At 43.5% G+C, this 11,439-nt stretch overlaps 1 protein-coding gene and 1 long non-coding RNA gene across 2 annotated transcripts; one reads left to right on the forward strand and one right to left on the reverse strand.

Moving 5' to 3' along the window:
- Positions 1 to 1,113: 1,113 nt before the first annotated feature.
- On the reverse strand, positions 1,114 to 8,366 carry LOC116841857 (platelet binding protein GspB-like). Its single transcript, XM_032810293.1, has 2 exons — positions 2,411 to 8,366; positions 1,114 to 2,307 (listed from the first exon to the last, which is right to left on the reverse strand). The coding sequence occupies exons 1-2, from the start codon at positions 8,332 to 8,334 to the stop codon at positions 2,172 to 2,174; spliced, it is 6,060 nt and encodes a 2,019-aa protein (XP_032666184.1). The 5' UTR covers positions 8,335 to 8,366; the 3' UTR covers positions 1,114 to 2,171.
- Positions 8,367 to 10,662: 2,296 nt separating this feature from the next.
- On the forward strand, positions 10,663 to 11,139 carry LOC116842016. The gene is made up of 2 exons (XR_004377658.1): positions 10,663 to 10,822; positions 10,970 to 11,139. It is a non-coding gene; the product is annotated as an uncharacterized LOC116842016 (long non-coding RNA).
- Positions 11,140 to 11,439: the final 300 nt, after the last annotated feature.

The raw sequence follows: 11,439 nt of genomic DNA on the forward strand, positions 1-11,439 counted from the left end.
AGACGACGGCAGTAAAAGCGGCCCTCTCGCCGGCTTGATTATCAAGATTATAAATCATTATTCTACGAGATTCAATCTTCATTCCGGTATTTATCAGGAGCACTTATCGCGAGTGGGGAGGGGAAGCAGGGTTCGAGGAAAGGAGAGAAGGAGGTTTCGTTTCGAGGATATTAAAAGGAATATGACAAATAACAATCTCCATTAACATTCTTATTATTATATTACCATGATATTATCTACTGCCGTACCACTATTTGGAACGACTGTAGGAAATGGAAAAGTCTCATATCGCTGCCACACTGCTTTATTCATCATCTCTATTTGCGGCATAAACCGTAATTTCACGACTCTCTGCACAGCGTGCTTGATCCAGCCAACCTGAACAATCCCCTTAATCGCGCGGGCTTGCATTGTTTAAGTAAGGTGAATGCAGCCTCGTTTGTTAAACTCTTGTTTTATAGCGCGAAAAGAGACTTTACAGCTCTGGACCCCGAAGATCTTTAGAAAACTTATCCGTACAAAGACGCATTCTAAGCGGTGAAAGACTGTGAAAAATCTTTCCTTCATATCATCGCATATCGCGTGCATTTACAACGCAACACACAATAAAAGAATAAATATCATAAAGAAAGATTAATTGATAATTAATAGAAAGGTAATAATTATTGGATAATCTTATTTAATCTTTCTTATTGCACCAATTGATTGTTAATTAAATAAGAAATAAGCATAATACGAATGTAAATATTTTAGTTTTAGATTTTGTACATGCAAAAAAAATCTCAATTTGTGCAACCGAATAGGAACCAACTGAAAATTAAATGAGTAGAAGCGATATTTCTGTTATGAAAACTAATATTTCTGTTGTGGTAACCGAAAATATTCGTCTGAACATTCAGCGATAATAGAACTCGGTTGAGATAACTGAAAACAATTGACTATACAGAAGCCTCACAAAGGAATTTTTGTGTTCCTACAGCCGAGTTTTCGTCTGATCTTTGAGTAACCGAAAATTTAGTTGCACCAACGGAATTGGTTTTTCGGTATATAGTGTAGCATAAAAGACACAGAGAGATATATGATGCTTTAAAATTTTTATTTTCAACGTGTGTATAAAAAGCTATCGAAATTTATTTAATAACACGTTATCGATGCGCGCAGCAATACTTTACAAAGATAAATATAAGACTACCTAGAACAGAACCATTTTTTCGGTTCTTCATGTGACATAATACGATTTGTAGCAAAATATACAAGCGAATACCGTGTTACATATTATTATTAACGAGAATTCGTGTTATTGTGGTAATTTAATAATGCTAAATTTCTTTAGCGAATATAAATAACCGCGATAATAATTTACTAGTCTGTGCACAACATATGATGAACATCTAAAGCAGCGTAATATGGTAAATTTCAGCGATTGTAAGATTTTTAAATTCAACACATTTACATTTTTAAGTGTAAAATGTGCTCTATACAGCACGCGTGTTTAGTGAATCAGGCAAGTTTCGCATACACATTTAGTGCTACGTAAATAACAAAATTATAAAGTTGATAATAAATATATACAGACATGATGCAAAAACCATATATAGTTGAATAATATCTTTCTGAACTAATGTAAAATAATGGAAATCAAATGTATCCGTTGTTGCTAGTATCAACGTAAGCTAACTATAAGTAAGCAACAAGCTATACAGACGTTTATGGTTAAAGAAAAAAGTAGCTTAAACAACAGAGATGTAATACGTATGAGTTTGGAAATAACGAGCCAATTGAATTATATTATTAAAGCAGATTTGTTGTTATTATTTATTAAATAGTAATGTTTATCGAAAAAACCAAAATTTTGGAAAATATCAATAATATATAGAATCCGTTAGCTTACTTTGTCTTTAAATGCATAATGCTATTTTTGTACAGCAATTCTCCTTAACGATATAATATTAAATGTTTGAAAATTGCATTAAAATTAGTTACAATAGCGTAGACATATTCAGCCAATGGGTTATTCAATAAGAAGACATATTCGATAATGGGTTATTCTACAGTACGCGTCTAATTTAACTACCATCCACCAAACAAAAAACTATACCTAATAGAAAATAATAGGTTTTAAAAACAGCAAACTATTATGATATAAAAGACAATTACAAACATTACAAAATTCAATGTCCCTTTTTCATAATTACAGCATTGGATGTACTGTCAGCTATATTTTGAACAAGTCCCTTCTGTTCTTCAGTCATAGCAAACGCACTGCTCCCAGCTGCAGCCAAAGTCTCACTGATTCCTCTTCTTTTCCTGCACAACATATTATAGTACGAATTACACAACGCCGAACGACATATTATAATTAATGAAGTTAATATATGAAATATCTTAACAATTATCAGAATTTATGTACCTCCGAACATATGAAGAACTTAATATATTTGCAATTGCCTGACTATTAGCAGTGCCCAATTCTTTCTTTCCGCATCCACTAGTAAATGCATTTGCACTGGATGTAGCTCCAGCTTCACCGTTCATTCCGCATGCCCCTCCAAAAGCGCTAGCGCTAGATGCTGCTTGTGCCGCCGCACTTGCGCCTTTGTGGCCGTGTATTTGACTTGTAGCTGACGAGATGGCAGATGCAGCTGCGAGTGAAGATTTGTCTTTCCCTCCGTACCATCCATTTAATGTATTCGCGCTAGCTACTGCATTTGCTGCAGCTCCTGCCACTTCGTTTCCATGTGATCCACTTACAATCGCATTGGAACTCGACGTAGCTGCAGCTACAGAGCCTTTACCTCCCTTTTCGTGTGTTTCCCCAACAGCGGTCGCGCTAGATGCTGCTTGTGCCGCCGCACTTGCGCCTTTGTGGCCGTGTATTTGACTTGTAGCTGACGAAATGGCAGATGCAGCTGCGAGTGAAGATTTGTCTTTCCCTCCGTACCATCCATTTAATGTATTCGCGCTAGCTACTGCATTTGCTGCAGCTCCTGCCACTTCGTTTCCATGTGATCCACTTACAATCGCATTGGAACTCGACGTAGCTGCAGCTACAGAGCCTTTACCTCCCTTTTCGTGTGTTTCCCCAACAGCGGTCGCGCTAGATGCTGCTTGTGCCGCCGCAGTTGCGCCTTTGTGGCCGTATATTTGACTTGTAGCTGACGAGGTGGCAGATGCAGCTGCGAGTGAAGATTTGTCTTTCCCTCCGTACCATCCATTTATAGTATTCGCGCTAGCTGCTGCATTTGCTGTAGCTCCTGCCACTTCGTGTCCATGTGATCCACTAACAATCGCATTGGCACTCGACGTAGCTGCAGCTACAGAACCTTTACCTCCTTTTTCGTGTGTTCCCCCAACAGCGGTCGCGCTAGATGTTGCTTGTGCCGCCGCACTTGCGCCTTTGTGGCCATGTATTTGACTTGTAGCTGACGAGGTGGCAGATGCAGCTGCGAGTGAAGATTTGTCTTTCCCTCCGTACCATCCATTTATAGTATTCGCGCTAGCTGCTGCATTTGCTGTAGCTCCTGCCACTTCGTGTCCATGTGATCCACTAACAATCGCATTGGCACTCGACGTAGCTGCAGCTACAGAACCTTTACCTCCTTTTTCGTGTGTTCCCCCAACAGCGGTCGCGCTAGATGTTGCTTGTGCCACCGCACTTGCGCCTTTGTGGTCATGTATTTGACTTGTAGCTGACGAGGTGGCAGATGCAGCTGCGAGTGAAGATTTGTCTTTCCCTCCGTACCATCCATTTATAGTATTCGCGCTAGCTGCTGCATTTGCTGTAGCTCCTGCCACTTCGTGTCCATGTGATCCACTAACAATCGCATTGGCACTCGACGTAGCTGCAGCTACAGAACCTTTACCTCCTTTTTCGTGTGTTCCCCCAACAGCGGTCGCGCTAGATGTTGCTTGTGCCGCCGCACTTGCGCCTTTGTGGCCATGTATTTGACTTGTAGCTGACGAGGTGGCAGATGCAGCTGCGAGTGAAGATTTGTCTTTCCCTCCGTACCATCCATTTATAGTATTCGCGCTAGCTGCTGCATTTGCTGTAGCTCCTGCCACTTCGTGTCCATGTGATCCACTAACAATCGCATTGGCACTCGACGTAGCTGCAGCTACAGAACCTTTACCTCCTTTTTCGTGTGTTCCCCCAACAGCGGTCGCGCTAGATGTTGCTTGTGCCGCCGCACTTGCGCCTTTGTGGCCATGTATTTGACTTGTAGCTGACGAGGTGGCAGATGCAGCTGCGAGTGAAGATTTGTCTTTCCCTCCGTACCATCCATTTATAGTATTCGCGCTAGCTGCTGCATTTGCTGTAGCTCCTGCCACTTCGTGTCCATGTGATCCACTAACAATCGCATTGGCACTCGACGTAGCTGCAGCTACAGAGCCTTTACCTCCCTTTTCATGTGTCCCTCCAACAGCTGTCGCGCTAGATGCTGCTTGTGCCGCCGCACTTGCGCCTTTGTGGCCGTATATTTGACTTGTAGCTGACGAGGTGGCAGATGCAGCTGCGAGTGAAGATTTGTCTTTCCCTCCGTACCATCCATTTATAGTATTCGCGCTAGCTGCTGCATTTGCTGTAGCTCCTGCCACTTCGTGTCCATGTGATCCACTAACAATCGCATTGGCACTCGACGTAGCTGCAGCTACAGAACCTTTACCTCCTTTTTCGTGTGTTCCCCCAACAGCGGTCGCGCTAGATGTTGCTTGTGCCGCCGCACTTGCGCCTTTGTGGCCATGTATTTGACTTGTAGCTGACGAGGTGGCAGATGCAGCTGCGAGTGAAGATTTGTCTTTCCCTCCGTACCATCCATTTATAGTATTCGCGCTAGCTGCTGCATTTGCTGTAGCTCCTGCCACTTCGTGTCCATGTGATCCACTAACAATCGCATTGGCACTCGACGTAGCTGCAGCTACAGAACCTTTACCTCCTTTTTCGTGTGTTCCCCCAACAGCGGTCGCGCTAGATGTTGCTTGTGCCGCCGCACTTGCGCCTTTGTGGCCATGTATTTGACTTGTAGCTGACGAGGTGGCAGATGCAGCTGCGAGTGAAGATTTGTCTTTCCCTCCGTACCATCCATTTATAGTATTCGCGCTAGCTGCTGCATTTGCTGTAGCTCCTGCCACTTCGTGTCCATGTGATCCACTAACAATCGCATTGGCACTCGACGTAGCTGCAGCTACAGAACCTTTACCTCCTTTTTCGTGTGTTCCCCCAACAGCGGTCGCGCTAGATGTTGCTTGTGCCGCCGCACTTGCGCCTTTGTGGCCATGTATTTGACTTGTAGCTGACGAGGTGGCAGATGCAGCTGCGAGTGAAGATTTGTCTTTCCCTCCGTACCATCCATTTATAGTATTCGCGCTAGCTGCTGCATTTGCTGTAGCTCCTGCCACTTCGTGTCCATGTGATCCACTAACAATCGCATTGGCACTCGACGTAGCTGCAGCTACAGAACCTTTACCTCCTTTTTCGTGTGTTCCCCCAACAGCGGTCGCGCTAGATGTTGCTTGTGCCGCCGCACTTGCGCCTTTGTGGCCATGTATTTGACTTGTAGCTGACGAGGTGGCAGATGCAGCTGCGAGTGAAGATTTGTCTTTCCCTCCGTACCATCCATTTATAGTATTCGCGCTAGCTGCTGCATTTGCTGTAGCTCCTGCCACTTCGTGTCCATGTGATCCACTAACAATCGCATTGGCACTCGACGTAGCTGCAGCTACAGAACCTTTACCTCCTTTTTCGTGTGTTCCCCCAACAGCGGTCGCGCTAGATGTTGCTTGTGCCGCCGCACTTGCGCCTTTGTGGCCATGTATTTGACTTGTAGCTGACGAGGTGGCAGATGCAGCTGCGAGTGAAGATTTGTCTTTCCCTCCGTACCATCCATTTATAGTATTCGCGCTAGCTGCTGCATTTGCTGTAGCTCCTGCCACTTCGTGTCCATGTGATCCACTAACAATCGCATTGGCACTCGACGTAGCTGCAGCTACAGAACCTTTACCTCCTTTTTCGTGTGTTCCCCCAACAGCGGTCGCGCTAGATGTTGCTTGTGCCGCCGCACTTGCGCCTTTGTGGCCATGTATTTGACTTGTAGCTGACGAGGTGGCAGATGCAGCTGCGAGTGAAGATTTGTCTTTCCCTCCGTACCATCCATTTATAGTATTCGCGCTAGCTGCTGCATTTGCTGTAGCTCCTGCCACTTCGTGTCCATGTGATCCACTAACAATCGCATTGGCACTCGACGTAGCTGCAGCTACAGAACCTTTACCTCCTTTTTCGTGTGTTCCCCCAACAGCGGTCGCGCTAGATGTTGCTTGTGCCACCGCACTTGCGCCTTTGTGGTCATGTATTTGACTTGTAGCTGACGAGGTGGCAGATGCAGCTGCGAGTGAAGATTTGTCTTTCCCTCCGTACCATCCATTTATAGTATTCGCGCTAGCTGCTGCATTTGCTGTAGCTCCTGCCACTTCGTGTCCATGTGATCCACTAACAATCGCATTGGCACTCGACGTAGCTGCAGCTACAGAACCTTTACCTCCTTTTTCGTGTGTTCCCCCAACAGCGGTCGCGCTAGATGTTGCTTGTGCCACCGCACTTGCGCCTTTGTGGTCATGTATTTGACTTGTAGCTGACGAGGTGGCAGATGCAGCTGCGAGTGAAGATTTGTCTTTCCCTCCGTACCATCCATTTATAGTATTCGCGCTAGCTGCTGCATTTGCTGTAGCTCCTGCCACTTCGTGTCCATGTGATCCACTAACAATCGCATTGGCACTCGACGTAGCTGCAGCTACAGAACCTTTACCTCCTTTTTCGTGTGTTCCCCCAACAGCGGTCGCGCTAGATGTTGCTTGTGCCACCGCACTTGCGCCTTTGTGGTCATGTATTTGACTTGTAGCTGACGAGGTGGCAGATGCAGCTGCGAGTGAAGATTTGTCTTTCCCTCCGTACCATCCATTTATAGTATTCGCGCTAGCTGCTGCATTTGCTGTAGCTCCTGCCACTTCGTGTCCATGTGATCCACTAACAATCGCATTGGCACTCGACGTAGCTGCAGCTACAGAGCCTTTACCTCCCTTTTCATGTGTCCCTCCAACAGCTGTCGCGCTAGATGCTGCTTGTGCCGCCGCACTTGCGCCTTTGTGGCCATATATTTGACTTGTAGCTGACGAGGTGGCAGATGCAGCTGCGAGTGAAGATTTGTCTTTGCCTCCGTACCATCCATTTATAGTATTCGCGCTAGCTGCTGCATTTGCTGTAGCTCCTGCCACTTCGTGTCCATGTGATCCACTAACAATCGCATTGGCACTCGACGTAGCTGCAGCTACAGAACCTTTACCTCCCTTTTCGTGTGTCCCTCCGATAGCGGTTGCGCTAGATGTTGCTTGTGAAGTGCCAAGTTCGTATGAACCGTATTTGTTATATTTTTCGTCCTTGTTATACCATGTTTTGAGGCCGTTTACCTTGTATTTGTTAATTCCGTCGTTCCATTTTAGTCCGTGTTTTATATTATCAGCATCGTCTATGGCTGATATGTAAGGGGAGTTATGATACGGTGGTACTCTTTTAGTTGCGGTATATGGAGATTTTATAATATATATTTTTTCGGACTTTTCCAATGGATATAATTTGTATTTATGATTTCTACCATATTTGTAATTATGATAATTATGATAATTATGATAATTATGATACTTATGTCTATCATATATTCCATCGTAACCATATTTGTTGTATCCGTTCTTATATCCATATCTATAATGATTATTCGTCTCTGCACTAGCTTTACTATGGGCAGCCGCTTCGCTGTATCCGTTTTTGCCAATACTTATGGCATTAGCATTTGCTGCACTATGCGCGTTAGCATTGAAATTTCCTTTGTGTATCCCATATACCCCGGTTGCTGCGTTTGCACTGCTTGCAGCTTGTGCGTGTCCATTGTTTATTGTTTTAGTGATTGCTTCAGATTGTGCGGCGTTATGTGCATGTCCATAATTTCCATATGCACCGCTTGTAGAAGAAGCGCTGGCACTGGCTTCACTTTGCGCAGAGGATATTCCTTTTTCCTGCGTCGTTGCTAACGCATTAGCGGCGGCGTTTGCTTGACTGTAAGTAGCAGCATCCCCTTTATGTCCGTACGAATTGCTCACAGCATGTGCATTGGCGTCGCTAAAAGAAATACCGTATCCACCATATCTACTGTATTTATCGTATCCACCCTTCGTGTTGCTCGCTGCACTTGCTGTAGCGCTAGCATCTGCTGTGCTGTAGAATAGATCGGACGGAAAGGCAAACGTTAACGTCAATGAACTTACGATCAAACTTAGAGCAAGCTTCATCTTGCTGAAATTTCGATAACTGATCCTGGATACTGGAGAGCTAACGGTTATATACGTCGTACAATAATTGTGAGAATAAACACTTGTGATTGCTCATACGAGGCGCGGTGCGAATTTCCTTGTGTTTTGTCGTCGCATGTGTTCTGTGCGGTTGTGCGTGTTTTGCGCTAAATGCTGTTATTATTACAGCCGAATTTACAATTCACGGCCAATACTTGTTTCGTACGTTTTACTCTTTTTTTTTAAGATTATTGCATACACACTGACACGCTGGTTGTTTTATTAACGGAAAAATTTGCATGTAGTCGGCTCGTTGTTCTGTTGTCAATAAAAACATATTCTTGTTTACAATGAAAGCGAACAAGCTAATCATTACGTCCTAACATTTTACCGAATTGAGATATAAGGTTTAATTATCTTCTAGAATTTTTAACCAAATGCCGTTATATTAATTTAGGCCTTAAATCAGTAAATACCGTATTATATACCAAGAAAATTGTATTATAACTCTCGCTCGTGGTACAAACTTTACTGAAACACTGACTAGTTTGTGGACTAATGCCGAAACTGAGCTGTAGAAGATAGTATACTAAGTTCTAATTGTTATGGGTCGTTGCGGTCCAAGCTATTTCATTCCGTATATATTAGATCAGGGGCATTAACTCAAATCTTGCGCGGTGAAATGATTTCGAACGCTTCTTTCTTTTCTCGTATGTATACATTGATTCCAATCTGTTCACATATGAACCATTGTGGTAGTTGTATCCTAATGTCGTTATCATGATATATATGGCTTCTTTGTCATCAAAGAGATGACAAATCAGCAGTGAAGTGAGTCATATGAGGTGAATTGAGATTGCCGGAATGCTATTCGACTTAGTTTGTGGGATTATTCGACTTTAAGTACTCGAAAGTACTTTAATTTGAGTTTAAGTGCTGCAGATCGCGATATCTTTATTGACGGTGACCGTCGTTGGCGCACCATCGCGCACTCAACTCCAGAGAGAGAGAGAGAGAGAGAGAGAGTCCGAAAGCAGCGGCTTTAGCTAATCTGCTCGATCATTTTCAGGCGCGCAGGTGGTAATGGCAGGGATGCTAATTATAGCGCACTAACACGCGCAGCTGGATGCTAACGTTTGTCGTATCTTCTCCTTTGTAGTCGCGCATGCTAGACTATGTGGAGCTGTAATGCGTGTGCTCGCTCTGGTACGTATCTACCGCAGCCGAAAAGGATTTGCCGTCGCGGTAAACGATGCTGTATTTAGTAGAGGCTCTAGAGCGAGAGATAATTACGGACGAATTAGGAGCTCGTTCACCGGCCGGAGTGGGTCATGTTTGCAAACGTGATCGCGGTTAAGTTTCACGTGTGTGACCCACGGACGCGACGAGGTATACGAGCGTAACGAACGGAAATCCTGTTTGCTCCAAGAGCTGATTTTTCCCCAACTAAACATGCACAGCCATCAGTTACACCTTCGTCGCGGCAACTGCGAAGCATAAAATGTAACAGGATGCTCAGCGACATATCGTTTTTCTTTATTCTAGGAACGTACGCGTCCACGACGCTATATATAGTAATAGAGACCTAGCCGCTGTTGTATATAACGTCGTTGATATTAACCCGTATGCATTATTACTGAAATTAAATCCGTCGCTAATTAGCGGCATTAGAGGTAACAATATCAGCTAAGGTACGATAAAGTATCAGTTACCAGCTACGGAGATACGAGCATTAAAAAATATTGAGACAAGAAGACACGTCTATGCTTGTTGATTTCTTCTAATAAAAACGCATAAAAGAATTTGTCGTTTTTACCCGCTTCCTGGTTGACGTAGCCATCATCACCGCAGATAAATGTTTACTTGATAACACACAAGCCATTAGCGCTTATGCAATGTAACCGTTGTTGGATAATGATTATTTGTTGCAATTGCGCAAACCTACGGGGATCATTACCCGGGAAGTATACGTGATATTGCCGCGTACACCCATGAAGCCAGAGACTCATAACTGACAGTTTAGAGTCCATTAGCTGAGCCTAATTGCCCGGCGTTTGCCTGAAACACTGTGAATTTTCGAACTTATCACGAGAGCCTCTAGCAATTAGGAATTTACTATATTGCCGCATCGCTTTGTAACCATGAAGCTTGGTATGTCGTGCAAATTAGGAAGTTTTTCAATTCGTTGATCGGCCGATTGTTTACTACGAATATGCAAATATCTTGTGTCCTACTGTTTTGTAAATAAGATTAACGAGCGAGCGCTATACGTGTAGCGAGTTGCCCTGTTGTTTTTGTCTTTCGCGAATAAATACTGCGAGATAAAACTGGTACAGTTTCACTGTACCCGGACAGTTCTTCGCGTGCTTGCGGAACGGTCACAGGACTGCCGTCATAATGGGACGGCAATTACTTAAATTGCATAAATGAATATTATCACGCCGAGTCTGCAATTAACCCAAATTTGTTCATCAGGTGATCCAAGGAGGTAACAGTTTTATCGACATCTTAAAAACTCTTTAAAATAAGTTGTACATTCTTCGTATATTGTAATTCCATGTAATTCCATTGCATATTTTACGTAAGATATTCAATTTTCTTGTATAGTTTTGTATATATATTATTAATTATGCAGTTTGCAGAAAGAAAGAGAAAACACGATCGTGGAATTGTTGAACAAAAGACGGTAAAAAGGATTGAAAAATGTCAAACTTGTTTTATTACACATTTAATATCGATTATGATTAATAACGACACATGCGGGTAAATAGTAATACAGACACAGGAAATAAAGAAATAAAATCACTTACATGCGTATCGATTTGAAATTGCTTATCTCAGGCGACGTAACAGGAAAATGTTGTAAAAATCGCACCACCGCCCGGTGCACCGCGAAATACAATTTATGAATAAGTCGAGCCGCCGAGCAGGAAAGAAAATACAGCTGCATACTATCAATTTCATTGAAGTCATGCGTTCCAAGTAACGTGCAAGTGAGGCTGACATATCTGAAACGAACGATTTAGCAAATATTGACTCGCGAGGAGAAGTTTATCTTGTCGGCGGGAGGCGGTTCCTATAAAAGGTGGATTGAACAAAACGATC

Source organism: Odontomachus brunneus, unplaced genomic scaffold (genome assembly GCF_010583005.1).
Source record: "Odontomachus brunneus isolate Ranch 3 - 2012 unplaced genomic scaffold, Obru_v1 Obru_scaffold_002, whole genome shotgun sequence".
In the NCBI taxonomy this organism is placed as follows: domain Eukaryota; kingdom Metazoa; phylum Arthropoda; class Insecta; order Hymenoptera; family Formicidae; genus Odontomachus; species Odontomachus brunneus.